An 18,621-nucleotide genomic window follows, 5' to 3' on the forward strand; every position below is an offset into this window, starting at 1 on the left:
AAAGAACACATCCAAAGATACAGCAGAGGTGGCAAAAGACAAACCTGTGCCAAGTAGGAGAGAAGGTGCCCTTAGACAAGCAAGGCAGCAAAGCCAGAAGAGTCCGAAGAGACACAGTCCTAAGGAAGAGGACAACAGCTCCCCAAAATTTGTAGATGAACAAGAACATCAAAGTGAGGTGTGGTTAATGAGGAAGTATTATGGCTAAGTTTAATGGAAGCAAGTTCTCTCACTGTGAGAGAGCAGAGAACACGCAAGCTTCAAAACGAGATGTACTAGAAAGTCACTGCAAGACTACATCATTAGATCAGAGACAGAACAAAGGTAATGGAAAAAAAACTGCAATGAGAAGAGACCAGAATGTTAAAATTAGTCAAAAAAGAACTGGTGTCAAATAGGAAAAAGAAAAAAAGGAGGAAAGACTGGTATGTGGGAAGGTATTACAAGGTGACAAGGATGTGGCAGAAAAGAACATGCCCTTGAATCTAGAATGAAAATATCTTCAGCTCTACACACAGGGAAACAAAAACAAACAACCAAAACCAAAAAAACAGCTAAAGACAACAACAAACAAACAAAACAACTACAAAAAGAAGAAAATGTCAAAGTTTCTGCTTTGAACAAAGAGAAAGTAATTTAAAATAAAGAATCTTATGATCTTGGTGGAAGAAAGTACATTTTCCTTGCCAGGAACTGACGAGAACTTGTGACATGCCTAAAGGCTGCACAGCTTTGCTTGGAGAATTACATACTCAATGGCGTTGAGTTACACTCTCATTCCAACAGAGAGGGTAGAATAAATTCATTTCAAAACTCAGATGTAGATGGAGAACAGAAAGGAGAAGCAAAAGCAGATTTTGTGGAGTTACTAGACAGTGGAAAGAAACAAGACAAGCCAGACAGGAGAAACAGAAAGCCATGAAGTCTTTCCAAAACAGTCTAAATAGAGAGACAACACTTTTACACCATCCTTCATGAGGTCAGCCAGAGTTCTGCCAAGTTGATCCCAGTAAGAATTAAAGGATTTCACATGGAACCTGAGCTCATGACAGTAGTTTTTCTGTTTTATCACAGGATACAAGCTTTTAAGCCAGGACACCAGAAGGCAAAAAACAGTTTCCACTAGACAGCAACCTGTTTATATTTATTAGTTGTTCAATTTAGCTAAAGAATCAACCTTATTTAAGATTAGAGTACCTGTTTAAACTGAGCTTTGTAATCTGGTATGAGTAAGCATTTCCAAACCCCAGGTTTCAGCTGTCCAGAGTCTTAGATAGATGTACTATAGTTAAACCTGCTATGTCACTCAGAGGATCTGTTTACATGTCTGCAAGTCCCCCCTGCCTGCCCGCCACCAAAGTATCTATTTACTATCCACAGAAATTACTATTCAGCTCAGACCTGAGCAGTTCAGTTTTATCTTCACCAGTCTCCCTAACCTTCTAACAAGCAAAACTTGCAGATTTGATTAACTGCAAGCTTCTGCTGTCACTGACAAGTACAGCAGCAGACCTAATGATAAGCTTGCTGGATTTACGATTTTAGTTCAGGAACAGTCTTATTTTAACTGGGGACACAGAATACAACACAAGTGAAAATAGGGATAAAATCACACATGATAAATCCATACTATTGAGCAGAACAGCTAAGTGCAAGAAATATGTTGCATGCACTAGCTTCTCAACGGCCTCCAGTTTTAGAACTTAGAACCACACTGCAATGCTCACCAATCCCATCTTTTCAAACAGACTTTCTGCATGTCCCATTAATTTTAGATTTATAATTTCACAGCAAGGTAGTTTCTACTTCCAAAAGTTCCTACAGAAGTTGCACTATTACCCATATCTTACAATAAAAAGAGGCCAGGCTCCTATGACAGGAAGTATGAGTAACCCAGGAAGTTCTATCCTAGAAAGCTCACACATTTCAAAATTTAAGATCTTATTTTAATCCAAGGTATGGCAACTGTAAAATCCAGTTCATAAAATGGTAACTAGCTGCTGCTAAGTCTTCTTATGTACAGCGACAACAGTCAATGAATTCAGGTTTCTAGTTAGTAGAGCTTCCCCATTGAGTCCAAGATTTTCTTTCTTTCTTCTGCTGGGGGCATCTCAGGTTTCACACCACTTCTCTTCCTTTGCATCATAATTTCATGCTGAAAATAGAACAAAGAGACCATGAGAACAGATTTCACAGAACCTCTGCTCCCGAGCTCTAATCAAACAAGGTTCTTTAACTGAAAAATGCTTTATATATCAAGACCTAGGTACTCTAAGCCTGATTAGCTGATAGCTAAACATACTACTAGTTAGTTCAAGACACCTGATAGTTTACCTTGCTGCTTCAAAATACAGTGCAATCAGTATTCCCATTACTAGTGTGCCAGACTAATGCACCATCATCTGTAAATAGTTTTTTTTTGGAATTTGCGTAAGTATTTAAAGGCTAAGCTAAAACCTCTTTACTACAATGATATAAGGAAAGGAAACAGCACAAAACAGTTTAACAGCACATAGTTCCTTTTGATACTTCTCTACCACCAAATAAGCTTTATATTATATTATATAGGTTAAGGTAAACACAACCCAAACCAGTGGGAGACCAGATAACCTTACCTTTCCTCAGTACTTTTTCATTGCATCTGTTTAAAAGAGAACCTATTACTAGAAATATGTGACTCAAGTTCAGAAGAAAACATCAAGTACTGCAAGAACACTGACTCACAATGTAAGAGAGTAAACTCAGAACAACCAAGTGAAGTACTTTGATGTTCATGTGCTTAAGTCTTCCAGCAATGCATACTGAGACTACCTGGGCTGGTAAGTTACTGTAAAAACATCATTAGCCAAGAGTGAAGGGTTCAGAAAGCAGCATGTCAGAAGTAATACACATAAAGCAAAGCAAGGAGTAAAAGTTAAGAAGTTTACTGTGCTTACCCAGAATTTTCTGCAGTTTTTGTACTTCAAAAAATAATCAGTACACAGATCCTTGTTATAGTTGTTGTCATTCATACATTTTGTAGTGGCATCTGTTTCCTTTAATAGGGGAAAATATACTTCAGAGCTGAGGGAAGTTACTGTGCTCAATGTTTAAACATTTTAACAGGTCCCAGAATATCTATAAAGATAGGATTGAGCTCCTCAGAAAGAACACTATCAAAGAGAGCAAAGGAACACCTATTACAAAGGATCATCAGTACTTCCAAGCAGTGATTTCATTTGGAGATAACAGAGAATAGTACTCTTCAGAGTCCACAGAATAGTTGTTTACAATGATGCTTGGTATAACTCATAAAAGACTTTTAAAAAATAACCAAGCTTGTCTAACCAGGATTTCAGGCTCTGGTTTTAGGGACAGAAAATTTAAGAGACTGCTATCAGTTGAATTACTCCTCCTTATGGGGAATTACTTGCTATTTCATGCTTATTATGGTGGATGATTTTCAGCCCTTCCCATCTTCAGACTCTTAAGAAACTTTTAATGCAGAGTGTTCTATCCACAAAACAGCCCTCCAGAAAGTGCATTACTTAACATTGAAATGTACAGACAGAAATCTCAATTTGATCATCTTACCGCTATACATGGATTTATATCATGATCTCTAAGCTTTTTCGCATGCCTGGACATTCTAGACAGATACTCGTACCTTGGTTAGAAAGGGAAAATAAACAGGTTAAGTATCTACTTTTAACAGTAACTCAGGATTAAGTCTGAATTTCAGGATGCTATAAAGGCCTTCTAGTAACCCAGTTTGGTTATCTTTTTTAACAAACAAACCAAAGAAAACGCCAACTTCTTTTGCAAAGCGTTATTTCAAAAGCAGTAACAGCAAGACAACATTGGCAAGCTTAGCCCATCACCAAGACTGCTCACTCCCTGATGAATTCCTGCAGAGAAGGGAGCCACTGCAGCAGCTCTCTCTCTCCTGTGTATCATGGAGGAAGTGACCATGTGTAGGAGAAACAGCTCCATAGAAGCTGTTCACAGCCAACACACTGTAGACACTTCAATTAATAGCGTGTGGGAGGAATGTACAAGTGAACTTTTCCAGATTTGTTCCTACTCCTTAGCTGGATCACATCTGCATCTTCACTGAGCTTTCTCAGGTATGACAAGTGCCCAACTATCTCCTGTGTTACTGTATCAAACATTTAACAGAAAAAGAACTGGTTTCACCGCAAGGTGGGACCAGACCCACTTACACTGTGTATGACAGCTTGAATCACATTTTTTACCATTTAGTAGCCTAACGCCGACTCTAGGAACTGTAAGCTTGAGAGACACAGAGCTCAGTGCCAAGAATCTGCACTGATCCAAGATGATGACATCAAGATGAACAACAGACCCTCGCTCCCTTTACAGCTTCCTATCCATTGCCTCCGGCACACACATGGCGATACAGGTACGTGCTCCAAACAAATACTAAACCTAACAAAAAATAAATTAATGTTGACCAGATGACTGCTTGCATCAATGCAATCAGAAACATAGGACAGAGGGAGAAAATTAAAGTACTGCTAATGAAGGACACAGCTTAATCTCGTTTTTTACTTTTTCAAAAAACATTGATGCTAATTCTTAATTAAGACCTGTTTCTGTGCACATTAGGGAAGGATAAGTGCAAGTCTGCAGTAAAAAGCCTGTTTTGCTTGATACCAGATTTAAAATAAAAAAAAAAAAAAATCAAACACTGCTCTTTGTAGCTCACAGAAGACCATGCATGGGGTTTCTTCTTTGGGTAAGAGTAATCTATCCCCAGCAAACAAGCCTTAGGTTTAACAAGCTGTGTATGTATACTTTCCTGGTGCTTGGAGTACTCTTTGCTTTCCATATGATCATCTTCTGCAAATGGGCCTTTTAATGAACGGCATAGGGGGGCAGAAATGCTTTCACTTTCCTTTGAGAACTATCCAGTGCTTAAGTTAATTTCACAAGCTAAGCAAATGTTCTTTTTTGGTGGGTGGAAGTGCTTTTTTGATCAGGCACTTCCAACTCAAATGGAAACACAAGCAGGTATACTAGCATCATCACAGACTTCAAGAACAGAGGAGGGGAGAAGTACGAAGCAAAAGCAGCATACCACAATGCCTCACCTAACTCACCACAACAGATACAAGATTTGTGTATGTTTGTATGTGTCTGTGTTATAACTCTGCATTTAATTGTTATTATCCCCTAAGCAGACATGCCTCAAGGTGTACAGTGTTAGTCTGACTTCAGACTTACTCTCTGAAAGAATACTTTTGAGTCATAGGACATGCCATCATAATCACACTGTTCTTTATACAAACTGCACTTGACACTTTCAGTTTGATTACCCTACCAGAGTCTACAACCTTGCCTAGTCTAAGGAACAATGCACACAATCCATTAAGCACCTGCTTAACGAACAAGCAGTTCAGGTCCTAATGAAGATGCACAGCTCAGAGCAGGCAAATGCTTAAACATTCTTAGCACTACCCAAAAGGTCTGATAGCTCCTGCGCGTGTTCCTCTCTCCCCCTCTCCGAAGTACTTCAGACTTGAAACACTATCAGCTGGAAGGGCAGGCGGGTCACGCCGAAATGCTGCTGTGTGACCGAATGAGCAGTTGGGCAGGAAGCGAGCTTCCTCCTCCTCCCAGGTTTTGCACATGCACGGGCTTCCCTTCCTGCTTTCAGATTACAGGTCGGAGCCCAACCACAACCGAAGGCTTGTCTATTCTATAGTTCTTAATTACGCTTTAACACATTAACAGTTGTAAACTGTACCACAGAGAACCAGGGCTGTTGCTGGCACTCTTTAACCCTAGGGCTTTTTCAGTTCATAAACCATCAGGGCACTTTACTACAGGCTCCCGCCCATTGAAAAGCGTTTGGCCTGCTTTAAATGCACACATATAGCTACAAATGCGCTAAATATGCTGCAATATAGACCAGCTCATTAAAACTTTGAGCCCTGGAGCCGAGGCCGTACTAAAAATCCTGCCGCTTTTTGGGCTGTTACGGCGGCGCAGGCAGGAGGAGGCAGCCGGCGGGCCCTGAAGCTCAGCACCGCGGAGCTGCCGCCTTGCCCGACTCCGCTCCCCGGCAGGGCCGGGGGCAGTCCAGGTGCGGAGGCGAGGCCGGCAGCCCCCGCCCGGTCCCTGCCTTCCGCCGGCGGCGGAGCGGCCGGAGGTGCCCGGGGACCCCTTTCCCCACCGCGGGTCGCTCCCCGCGGCCGCCCCCGCCGCGTCCCCTCGGCACCACCTGCCGCCAGGGAGCGGTGCCCGGGCCGCGCCGCCGCCGGGCCCGAGCGGGGCTGCCCCGGCCCGCGGCCGGCGAAGGTCGAGCGAGACTTCCCTCCGCCGGCCGGGAAGGGGAAGCGGCGGGCGGGCACAGCGCGGGTCGCCGCCGGCGGCACTCACCTCCGTCCCCGGCCGTGTCCGCGGGAGCCCGGGGCGGGAGGGGGGCAGCCCGTCTCCAATTCGAAAGACGTCAGCGACTCGGGCAGAGCGCTTAAGTACGGGCGCAGCCTACCCCGCTCACGGCCCCGCGGCTCCCCCCGGCCCCGCGCCGCCGCCGCCCACGCCCCGGCGGCTCTGAGTGGCACGGCCGGGCCGCCAATGGCGGCGGCGCCGCGCCCGCCCCGGCCGTGAGCGGCGCCTCCTTCCACCAACGGGGCGGGCGGCGCGGTCCGCAGGCGCCGGCGGCGGGGCGCGGCCGCGGCCCTGACTGACTGGGGGAGGCGTCCAACCCGCGGTGCGTGTGGGCGGCGGGCGGTGTGGGCGCGGCGTGTGCGGCAGGCTGGGCTGCACCGCAGCGCATACACTACAATGGCTGCTGGAAAGACGGGAAAGCAAACAATTTCCAGGCCCGCCGCGTCCAGCCCGAAATATGGGGAAAAAATTACAGAAAAATCGGAGAACACTGTAAAGGGTGGAAACGGGGCGCAGAGGGGATGCTGAGGCTCCCGCGGTGAGTCTGCTGCGGGTTTGGGGGGCAGGCGCCGGGGTTTAGCAGGGAAATATCAGGGTTATTTAAATTATGAAGGGGGAGGAGGAGAAGGAGGGGGGAGAGGAGAGAGGAGCAGCGAGCAGTGAGGAAAAGTTTGTGTTAACCATCCCTCCCTTCCATCCCTCTCCCCCCATCTCCCGCAGCCCCCCGCCGCCCCGCGTCGGACCCCCCCGGGGGGAAAAGCAGGGGAGGGGAGGCGAGGCGAGCGGTGCCCCCCCCCACCACCCCCCTTCCCCTCCCTCGGAGGGAGAAAGAGATGATTTTCAGAAAAACCTCTCTCAGGAGTTTCCTCCACTCCTCCCCTCCCTCCCCGCGGCGCTCTGTTGGTTCGCGAGGAGCGGGCGAGGCGGCGGGGCTGCCCGGGGGACGGCAGGAGGGCGCGGGGTGCCCGCCGCCGACCCCCGCGGCGGGCCGGGCCCGGGGCGCGGGGCAGGGGCAGGGGCAGGAGCGGCGCGGCCGCCCCCTCCCCTCCTCGCCTCTCCGGAGCCTGTGCTGTGAATGCAGTGACAGCGGCGAGAGCGGCGAGAGAGGGAGCGGAAGACATTAGAGACCGCGGTGCCGAAAAATGAGGGAAAAAATTAATATAAATTCGCCCACCGCCTCAAACCGGACAAATTTCGCACAGAAATTTCCCCCGTGGACCCGGCTACCCGTGGGGTGTCCCCCGGACCTGGCGGCTGCGGCTTTGGGGGGATCCGGAGTGACTTTGGGGCACTCGACCCCCCTTTCCCGTCGTTTTTTGGACAAAAGTTTTTTTTTTCGTAATAAAGAAACGAATTTGCCTGCTCTCCTCCTCCGAGTAGCTCAGGAGCTTTTCCCTTCCCCATCGGTGTGTGTTTAGAGAAAAGTGTGAACCCAAGTAAGTGCTGAGTCGTGTTGCATTGGGGAGGGGGGTTTGCTAACTGAAAGCAGGAGAGATCCGGAGAGAGAGAGAGAGAGAGCAGGGACAGCTTGTTGTCAGTATCATAAACAACCAAAATGGAGGGAGAACTGAGGCATATAACAAAATAAAAATCAGAAAAAAATGCCAAAAAATACCTAAAAATCGGGGCTGCTCCCCCTTTTCTTCCTCAAGGTAACAGAATAAATCCCGTGTCTTCCCGAGACCGTTTTAAGGTTTCAGGGAGCAAGGAGTTAATATTTATTATTTTTTTTCTGTTGATGAATTCTTTGGAAAGGCAAAAGCCTCTTATAACTCGCCACCGACAATGAGAAAACGTGAAAATCCCTTTCAGGACAGAGAGGTAGGGGGAGATGATGGTGCAGAAAGTGTATAACTTGGGGGTAATGCGGAGTGATCCTAGATAAGATAAATGCTGTATGTGGTGCTTTATAACTTCCTTTTTAAATGCTTTTTTTTGGTGTGTGTGTGTGTTTGGGGGATTTGGGGAGATGGGGGCTCCTTTCTTTTCCTCTGTCTTTTTCTTTCCCCCCCCCTTTTTTTTTTTTTTTTTTTTTTTTTTTCGGACCGGAATGTAATGCTTTTGTAGTGTCACTTTCCTGATCTAATTAGGATGTGTGAGGCAAAGAGTAAACCTTTCCGGTTTATAAAGTGCATTTTCGTTGCCTTTGAATTTCAAGTTTTCTTGGTGGCTCACTCCTCTATTTAAACTGGATTCCTCAGAGTGGTGTGGGGTTGAGCTAATGCTCCATAGGGAGAGCAGAGAGGGCTCTGGGGCAGGGCACCTCTCCTGCGGGTGGTTGCTGATTTCCCTGGCACGTCCAGTTCACCTGTTTGTCTCCTACAAAGAATGTATTCTGCAGTCTCCTCGTTTTATTTATATGAAATAATGATGCCTCATCTCTCCTCACATTGAAGTTAATGCGAAAGTGCTGCTGATGTTGGTTCCACGTGGGATCAGGGACATAGCAGGGCATTTTAAAGAGACAGCTTCTCTTTTCCTAGGGTTATCATCACCTCTGCAGCACCTCTGCCTCTAGCAGAGGGGTGGTTCGTTGTTTTTTTTTTTAATGGAAAGGTATCAAATCGGCCCTAGCCTGATAAATTAAGGAAGGATAACAGGGGGAAATGTGCAGAATCGTTGGGATCAAAGCAATTCTTTTGTGTGTAGCAGGTCTTCAGGGGAGTTTTCTTGGTGTGTTAATTAAAGTGCCGTGTTTTGGAGAGTGTTTTTTGGAATGTATGTTGCAGAAATGAAATAGTCTCAGGTTGTTTAATATTAAGATCTAGTGCTGTTCGGCTAGCTGTGAATTCTGTGGGAGGAGATGAATTCCCTGCGTGTAGGGCAATTTCACAGACATTTTGTGAAAGTTGTGAAGTGTGTTATTTTTACTTTGAATACTTTCAGTTTTATTTGGAACACTTGAGTTTGTTCAAAAGTTTATTCTATACCTAAATCTCCTAAACCATCCCCAAAGGTTTTGAAAATAGTGAAAAATAACTATAGGTTTTAATTGGCCAGAGTAGAGGCTCTTTACAAGTACACCTTAGCTGTGTAGTTATAACATCACTTGGAAGAATTGCCTCTGGCTTTATATACGGAAAGAAAAGCCATCCTAACCGTGGTCTAGTGTCATGTATATGTGCGCATGTTTATATGCATGCATGCTTTTAGCATGGGTTCTGGCTGGTACTGTTTTTTTCCTTAATTTTTAGCTTGTAAATGTTTAACTGTGATGATGTGAAATGCTTTGCTTGTCCCTGTTGTCTCCTATGTATTTTAATTTTATTTTTGAATATCCTATTTAAAAAAATTAGCATCGCCTCTTAACATGGCAATTTGATACCTTTATGAGGAGTTGCAGTGTTTCCTTTGCACTTGCTTTGTTTTTGGAGTCTTTGTATTTAGTTCTAGATTGAAAATTTAATACAGGTATGTGGTTCTTGAGAGGGAAGATGGGGTACTGAATGTGGAGGGAGGCTATTGCAGCACATGGGTTCTGTGTATTTGTGGAAGTTGAGTATGAGTTGTGATAGCCCTCTGTGTTGAGTAGCATGTGCTTGCAAATGATCTGTACCCTTTCTGCAAGTGTGACCAAAGAAACTTGTTGCCTAGGATAGCCTTTGTGGTTAAAGATTTGGGAAGAAATCTCGAAGTTTTCCAGTGACTCACAGATGTGAAAATTAAATCGCATTAACTACTCTTAGGGTAGAAGACAGGGTCATTAAGGAAGAAAGATTAATCATTTTGTATAAAGGAATGGTATTGAATGTTTTTCCAAAACTGCCTTTTATGGTTTAGAGATCTCTTTTATAGTTACTAAGAATTCAGACTTAAAAGTTCCTTTCTGAATCCTTCTAAAATTGATCTATTATTTTTATTGACTGAAGTAACATTACCCTGGAATGCATAGAAATTTGATAAATTAATAGCAGTTCACCATATGTTGGTAGTTTTAATGTGCCAGGGTAGATAGACAGATGGGAGTAGATGTGCAGAACTAACTTAAATAAACTAGTTAATGGTATTGAGAACTGTTCAAATGCTGTGTCTGTGACCATCAGTATGAAGTGCTTAACACATCACTACATTTTTACCTAATTTGGAGCTTTTTATTCATTAATATTTAAATGCTGAAAGTAGGTATAGACACTGGTAATAACAATGTGAAAGAAGCAAAGCTGTGGAGTATCTTTCTTGACTTACAGCTATGTATTACAAAGTAAATTCGGTGCATCCAACCATAGTAAAAAATTCAGGATTTAGGGTGGAGAAAGAGGAAAGGGTGTTCTCTCAGAATTTGATACTCTTCTAAACTGGAATTAATTTTAAGGTATAATCCAAATGGAGATAATAATAGCAGAAAAAAATGTTGTTTAGGATTATTTTTTTACAAGCTTACTTTTTTGTAGAAAACAGAATTCATCTTACAGTGATGAAGTGTTCTTTTTAATAAAAACACAAAGTAACTTTCAAAGTTTCCTTAGTTCTAAGAGTTAAGATAATATTCTGTATTATGTATTGGTCTGATTCCATACACGATATAGTTCGATTTATTCAAGATTTTTTAAAATTAAAACACCAGAGGAAACAAATACTATGGGCTGTTGTTGATAAAGTTATCCTACTTTTTCTAGGTAAACTGGAAAGGTGTAAATGTATTAAATTATTCTTAGAGACTTACCAACCCCATTCAATAATGTTTAAAAATTAATAACTGCAGAATTCTACAACAGTAAAGGAAATACAGGAATCTAAAGTGACATGCATTCAGCTTTCCTTGAATGCTTAGCTCAAATGTGTCTCATGGTGTGTAATTTTAATTTAGTAATTATCCTGAAAAATTAGTTTTCAATGTAGGACTTTAGAGATTTAAATTAAGAAAGCTTTAAAAAGTTTGTGTAATTCCAAAAGGCAGTGCATACAAAGTGCAGCCACTTTTAATGGTTGTCCATCTCTGCAGCTGGTTAGTCAAAATGGTGCCCTAAAGTCTCCTCCTTTAAGGGTATTGCATATGTTTTAAAATTAATGGGTTAAAGAGGGTACTACTCATTTTCTAAATAAACTACTGTTTCTAACTGTTCAAGGTTATTTTGTAAAATAGATGTTTTTACTTCAGAGTCTAAACCATAATTTTTTAAAATTTTCTTTCTGTAACCCCTTGTGTTGTTAAAACCAGATTTTGTGAACAAATACTTATTGGTAGGGTTCTTGAACAAATTTATATGTTTGCCAAGCAGAAATATTCTGGAAAACATTAAATCTGTTCAAGTAATTAGACCATTCTCAAATCAGTATAGACTTAAAAGCAGCTAGTAATGACCACTACTGAAGTGACAGAGAACTTGCTTTCAAGGAGTTATTCTCCAAATATCTGCTACTAGTAAGGATTTAGCTTGCAGAGCTTTTGAAAGAAATGTGCAGTATTTATCCACTGAACTGCTAAGCATCTTTAACTAATTACCAAATGTTTAGGTAGCCTTAAAAAACTATTTAAAAATAATTCAAATATTAGATCAAAGTAACATTTGTATTGATCAAATATAAAATGTTTAAATTTCTGAAGCATAGAGGTGGTTTTTTTGCAGTTATCTGGGCATTTTGATGATAGACAATTGTGTATTTTTCCTCTAATTAAAAAAAAAATACATCTAGAATTTAATTCAATTTATATTGATTTTTAAATTGTGTGATCTCGTAACTTGACTGTAAAACATTGATTAACTCTCAGTGTAATCACTTACACAGATGCTTCTTTTTTTTTTTTTAGTTGTCAAGGAATATAGTGAACATTTATCTGAAATTGCATAGATTTCAGTTACTAATGCATTTTAAATAAACAGTTGTGCACCAGATATCAAATGCAAAAGATCCTAATTGTATGCAATTTCAGAAAACCTAATATTAAACAGAACTGGTCACCATTACTACAGATTCAATTTTATTTTTATTCAGTTTGTGTTGTTAAAGTGTTTATCTATGTACATCTCTATCAGTCTTCACCTGTTGTTGTCTCATCCTAGGACAAACAGCAGAAATTAGTAGAAGTAGTAGGAGTTTTTTGACTTTTGAAAAGATACAGCATTCTTTTAAGAGTAGTTGTGTGCTAGCAGTTTTAAAGGATGGGGCCTTCTCATAGGATGTAATAAAATTTGTAATATTTAAATGGACCCTGCATGTCTAGCAAACGGTTACTGTAGGATCATGGTGTTAAATTAACCACCATTTATTTCAGGGGTTTGAGATGACTGTATAAGTACATACTTGAGAGTGAAGAGTAGGAAAGGATATATAGTTATTCTCATGTTGAAGGAATAAATCAGTTTCTATTATAGCCTTCTCTGTAACCTTTTTCTCTCCCCTTCCTGGTCTGTCCAGAGTGTAGAGATACCTTGTCAAATACATTAAAATACATGGCCAGAGTGATGGGCTGTTCTATTCATGACCAACCCTGGTGGTTTTTATAGACTTATGGGGGGTCACAAAGAAAATAAAATGTGGCCCATTTACCACAGGTATTTGTTTAGAGGAAAGGAAAGAGAGAAAGAAAACCCCAAAGGTCTGAACTATTATAAAACCAAAAAGTGAGATAAAAAAAAAAAAACGAATGCAGACAAGTGTGGCTATAATGCATACAACAAAGTATGTAACTCAAAACACTGAAGTAAAATAGCTCAAATCAGATTTGAGAAAGTCAAGTGGGAGTCAGGAAAATAAAACCTAAGAATTGCCATCGGATGCAATTAAGAAATAACTATGTAAAGAAACTTTGAGAAATGCAAAAGGTGTCTGTTACAGTAAACTGAATTGCTATAATCTTCTTTTGCACTTAATGTGCTAAATTCCTCTCTCATGGAAAATATCCCTAGAAATCAGATTAGAAAGTGTTTAAAGGGAATTATTTGTCAAAGTTGTTTTTTCACTTAGGTTAGGATAACTAATAATAATCTCTTCCATATTGCAGTAATAATACTTTATTTGACACAATTTAGCCATACAGATTGCAGGAAGATTTACTTAGGTATTGTGCAGGTAATTTACCAGTAGCCTGACACTGTATCTGTAACCCTAAAAGCTTTTCTTTATGGTTGTGAGTCACATCAGATCTGGCAGTCTGCAAGTGTAAAGTATTTCTTATGAAATAAGATGTAGATTACTGATTTTGCCTTATGCACTTTTACTGTGAATTGCCAAATAACCAAAAAGGAAGGAGGGTGTCAGAAAACTTAGCTTCCCTCTTCATGTATTATGTACTTGAGTCCTACGGGGTATCAGATTTGCTAGTGCACGAGTTTTCTAAAAAAACCCTGCAGATCATCTGATTCTGAATTAATGAGATCTCACTATACAACGTGTTTGAGCAGCAGAAAGACCCTGTGTACGCAAATCAGATTTTACTGTCTCAAGTGCTTGTCACTTCTAATAAAACTGTTTACTGTGTGGTGTATGTATTTATCATGAATGTTACATTTATATGTAGTATAGATACAGACCTGCATGCATGTTAAGGAGACATTTAGGGACAGCATCATGTCTTTTGAATCACTTGTGGTATAGGAATATTTTTTAAAAAGAAATCTTTTTGAAGGAAAGGCAGAAAGAGAGATTCTGGCAGCTTGCTATTAAATTTCAATCAAGCCAGTATAGTTAGTAATAAAACATTTACAAGTTTGTAAATGTTAAGTTTCTTCAAACTCTTACTGTCACGTGTGGAATTTTCATTTATACTATTTTGCATTTACTGCAGCTGCCTACATGCAAGGCTCAGTAATACTGCATTTATCACATGCAAGTATAGATAAAATATAAATATATAAAAGTAGAAATTGCCTGCAGCTATTATTGTATTTTCATAAGACGATACACTACAAAGGTGTAAATTTATGGTGCTAGCTACTTGCTATCAGTTACTGGTGCTCTTCTCTTCACAAGTACTTTAAGAAGAGTGTTAAAGTAAAATAAAACAAATATGAAATAGTGTCAGAGTTTCGTGTTCTGTTTAAAAGCTAAACACAATGTGTTCAGACTTATTTGGTTCACTGGAAGCTACTGTGGTCAATACATACATAATTGGTTTCACCTAGGACACTAGGAAAGATTGAGCCACCTAGCTTAGGGAAGAGCTTAGACATAAATGCCAATTATTTAAATCTTTAGGCTTTTTTTTTAATCTGTGATTTGAAGTTTTCTTTTATTCTTTTGAATACTAGGATTGTGCTTGGTCTGAACCACTCCTAATTATGCTCCAGCACAAACATATCGCTTATGGCTATATTTTAATCAGTTTCAGAAAAAGTAATAAAAATATTATTGCATCTGTCAAAGGATGGTGTTGCTACGTGCTATTTTAAATGGTGTTTAAGTACAGTTATAAGCATACCAGTACAATGAAATCAGTTCTATTCCTAAACAACAAAGTTACATTATTTTTTACTTAAAAAGTTAACTAAGAATCCTAATATGTTAATTATCCTAATTATTCAGGCTGGTTTTAGTATGTGTTGAAATTGCTTTAAAAAGTATATGTGAAATATTTATATCAAATTTGTTTAATTTCTCATTACTTGTAAAATGTAATGTTTTCCCAGTTATAATTTTAAAGGGTTTTTTGTATTAGCTGCCTGAGTGTATCCTTTTCTTTTGGATACACTCTTTTCTGAATCCTTTCAGAAAAGCACTTATTTAACTTGTTTAAAACTCTTTTGTTCTCTCAGAATCAATTTGTGTCCCTTTAAGTTTAGGTATTGATAATTTTTGTACTACAAAAGTTGTCTCAAGGAATACTGTGAAATTAACATGAGCTGGTGATGCTGCTACAAGTAGAAAAATTGAGTGCAGAGTAGCTCAGGAAACTTAATCATGATGGTGTTTGGGTGATGGGAATAGTCCCTAACTGGATGAATATTAAACTAATCTATAAGGAAAAGATGTCAGGTCTTCTAGCATTAGTCAAATACATGCTATCACTGTTTCTCATAAGAAATACTCAAATGCACTCCTAGAATCAATTGCTGAAGAAGGCAAACAGAAATCTAGATTATACTTTCAGAAATGTTAAACTGTGAAATAAATTTCTTGGGAAAAACAAAATATTGGTTTTAGAGGTCTCCCCTGTAGTCTATTATTTCACCCTTGAAAACTTGGCCACTTCAGAATATTTGAAAACAAGTAAGTTAAGTCCATCTTGAAAAACACATTTCAGTTTCTAGTATAGTTTTTATCCATGCATCATGTAAAACAAACTTCTTGCTCTTCATTATACTTAAATATTTGTACTGAAAAGAGAGTGCATTTAAGCATTTTTAACTGCATTGATTGCTTGTCTGTTTGATTGGAGTAGCAAGATACTTTAGTTTGGGCAGATTGAATATGTATTATTATTTTCAGTTTTTCTGTAGTTTGACTAATAAAACAACTGATCATAAAAAGAGACTGGATTTTTCTTCAGTCCTCAAGTGAGAAGACAGGTGTGGTCAAAAAGATGCTCTGGTGACTTAAATCACTGCCCCCCAGTCCTCTCAAAATATATAAATCATAGGAATTTGTGATACCAATCACATTTTTATGTTGCAGCCTTGAAACTGATAATACATTGTTATCTTGAAATGAGCTCCATAATTCTTCATTAGCAGATTAAATTTCCTAAAGGTTCTGTCTGAATAAGAACTTGAGTATTGTGCTGCTTGTTCCATTTTTCATTAGGAACCAAGCAATAAAGTCTCTCGTGAGCAAAGCCTTGAAGATTTAATAGATACTCTAAATGTCCCCTATTCATGTCATAGTTTTAGGTGTTAAACTCTGGTTGAAGGTCAAATAATCCCTTCTGTTAAGCATCGGAATTTCATAATAAAGAAGGTACTTTGGTATTTATAGGTAGTTTTAGCATGAAAGTTTCATGTAGGCTGCTTAACAAAAAAAGCTAAAAGTCAGGCAGAAATTAGCTGTCAGGTTGCAAGTGCTTTGTAACTGTCCTGTGAAGTATACTTAAATCCAATTTCTTGCTTTGGGATTGTAAGACTTGTAGTTTGAAGAAGAGCTTAACTAATTTGTTAATTCTTCTTTCTCAAATACATATAAAATTCGCCACCATTTTGGCTGACAACAGCCTCTTGAGAGGGACTTTTTATAAGGGTGTGTAGTGATAAGACAAGGAGAAAAACTTCCAGAAGGTAGGTTTGGATTTGACATTAGGAGGAAATTCTTTACTGTGAGGGTGGTGAGGCACCACAACAGGTTGCCCAGTGAAGGTCTGGGTGTCCCATCCCTGGAAATGTTCCAGGCCAGACTTGGTGGGTTTTTGAGTAACCTGTTCCAGTGAAAGGTGTCCCTGCCCATGGAACTGGATGATCTTCAAGGTACCTTGCAACTCAAACCATTTTACAATTCTGTGATATTTAGTTACACTTTTGTAACTTAGGCCTTTGTAGGAAGGTTATGAGGTCTCCTGGACAAATATAATATTGCCTTTGTGAATTAATTTATAAATTAACTGTTACTTAGCAACTTTGTAATTCTGTGATGTGATTTTGTGTTTGGGGATACATCTGAGAGAGAATGTAGTTAAAATTACTTCACTCCCAGTGCATGGCAGAGTTCTGACCCACAGAGCATGTGTTATGTCTTCTTGCTTTGAGTATTTTTAGACTGGTTATGTGGGGGTAAAGAAATTAATCCTTAAACCTCTACTTTTTGCATTTGTCACTTGTTTAGGAAGTTTGTTTCTTGATTTTTTTACTTTTTTTTAGTATGTTGCAGTGGCTGTTGAAGCTACTGAATGATCTGAACTATAGAATTTCTAAGTGGAAGAAGGAGATGTTTGTCCCTGTCTGATCTTGACCAGATTATTTGAAAGGCTCCTTTTCTTTTCAGCAGCACTTTGCTATAAATGAAAACAAATTAAATTGAACAAACAGTTAGTAAAAATGCATGGCCCAGATTCCTCTTGCAAAGCTTATTAGAATCTAGTTGGATGCTAACAATTCCTTTCACTGTGGACCTTAGAGATACGAAGCCTCTGTTTCATGCTTTCCAAATACCACCATTTCCATCCATCAAATTCTAGGTAGGTCATTAGTAAATCCATAGTGGTAACTGCATGGTCTGTAATGCCAACATAATAAACCCATCTCAGAGTGAGAGATCTGTGTTAAAAATGAAGTGCTTCTTGGGGAGCAAGTGGTATTTCCCTATGACTTTTTTTTCTTTTTTGATATTGTGACATGCATTTGAGATTGTTTCAGGTGGCACTCAATGAAAGGCATGGTCTTTCAGGTTGACAAGAAGCAAGCTGTTCAGAGTTTTTTTCTAGTAAGTTAAAATTGGTATTTTTGTAGCTTCATTCAGAAGCTGGTGGTCATTGAGGGTACATCATGGAACAGTAGAGTCATGTGCTTCTCGGCAGGGGATGCTGCTTAATGATGGAACCACAGTGTCCTGAATGTGGAAGGAGCAGACCGGCAGTAAAGGATTGGTTGCTTTCTAAAGTGTGAACAAGAAACTGCTTAATTCTGGCTTTAAAAAAATATATTATTTATTTGGAATAAGATACTTCCTTTACTCACTGTCATTTTAATATTTTTCCTGCAGTTTCAGAAACGGACACTTTAGGATGATTTTACAAGCCTGTCAATTTGAAAGGGTGATTAATGTAACCACAAATGAAGTTAAAATGTTCAAAAAATATTAAACTGTCTTGAAAGCAAAGAAAAATAACTACTGTACTAATCTGGTGATATTTTTCAGTGAAGTAAATTATACTTATGTGTCATGAGAGATTCATTTAGCAATAGCTTGGATCCCTCAATAAGAGAATATTGGGATATTAATATACTTGTTAATATAATACATAATGTATATTATTTAGAAGAATGTAGTTTTTGATAACAAAAGCATCATAACTCGATCAAAGAAAAGAATTGCATTATGTCTTCATTCATCCATAACCTAGATATTCCTAGGTATTCAGAGCCTTTCATGATGATTTCTGGAAGCTGTACAAACACAAAGCTCTTCTGCTACATTCAGATAGTGCATGATAAAGTGCTTTCTAAGGTTAGCGAGTGTTGGTTTGGGGGAGTTGAATTCAGAATTAAAAGCGATACCTAGAAAAGTGATACTGTGCTGACACAGTAGCACAAAGTATTTTAGTCCAGTGTTGAAAGTACATATTATAAAACCTGTATGTGGGTGTTACATGGCTCTGGAATTGACTTTCTAGAAATATGGAAATTACCTAGGAAAACAAGT

At 39.8% G+C, this 18,621-nt stretch overlaps 2 protein-coding genes across 4 annotated transcripts in view; one reads left to right on the forward strand and one right to left on the reverse strand.

The window, feature by feature from the left end:
- Positions 1–1,116: 1,116 nt before the first annotated feature.
- CHCHD7 (coiled-coil-helix-coiled-coil-helix domain containing 7) lies at positions 1,117–7,392 on the reverse strand. Of its 2 annotated transcripts, none has more exons than XM_086887786.1 (4): positions 7,247–7,392; positions 3,574–3,646; positions 2,937–3,035; positions 1,117–2,155 (listed from the first exon to the last, which is right to left on the reverse strand). In XM_086887786.1, exons 2-4 carry the CDS (start codon positions 3,625–3,627, stop codon positions 2,054–2,056), a joined length of 255 nt encoding a protein of 84 aa, XP_086743912.1. In that variant the 5' UTR covers positions 3,628–3,646; positions 7,247–7,392; the 3' UTR covers positions 1,117–2,053. The 2 variants fall into 2 exon arrangements, with proteins under 2 accessions (XP_086743912.1, XP_086743913.1); XM_086887787.1 differs by lacking the exon at positions 7,247–7,392 and adding an exon at positions 6,385–6,545.
- PLAG1 (PLAG1 zinc finger) overlaps positions 6,656–18,621 on the forward strand; it is a 48,402-nt gene continuing 36,436 nt past the window's right edge. Inside the window, exon 1 of one of the 2 annotated variants that reach the window (XM_086887771.1) lies at positions 6,656–6,934. The gene's annotated coding sequence lies outside the window, so the exon portion shown is untranslated. The remainder of the gene's footprint in view (positions 6,935–18,621) is intronic. The other variant, XM_086887773.1, reaches the window with a different exon arrangement.

The sequence above is a fragment of the Cyanistes caeruleus genome, chromosome 1 (assembly GCF_971803275.1).
Source record: "Cyanistes caeruleus chromosome 1, bCyaCae1.hap1.1, whole genome shotgun sequence".
NCBI classification, from domain to species: Eukaryota; Metazoa; Chordata; class Aves; order Passeriformes; family Paridae; genus Cyanistes; species Cyanistes caeruleus.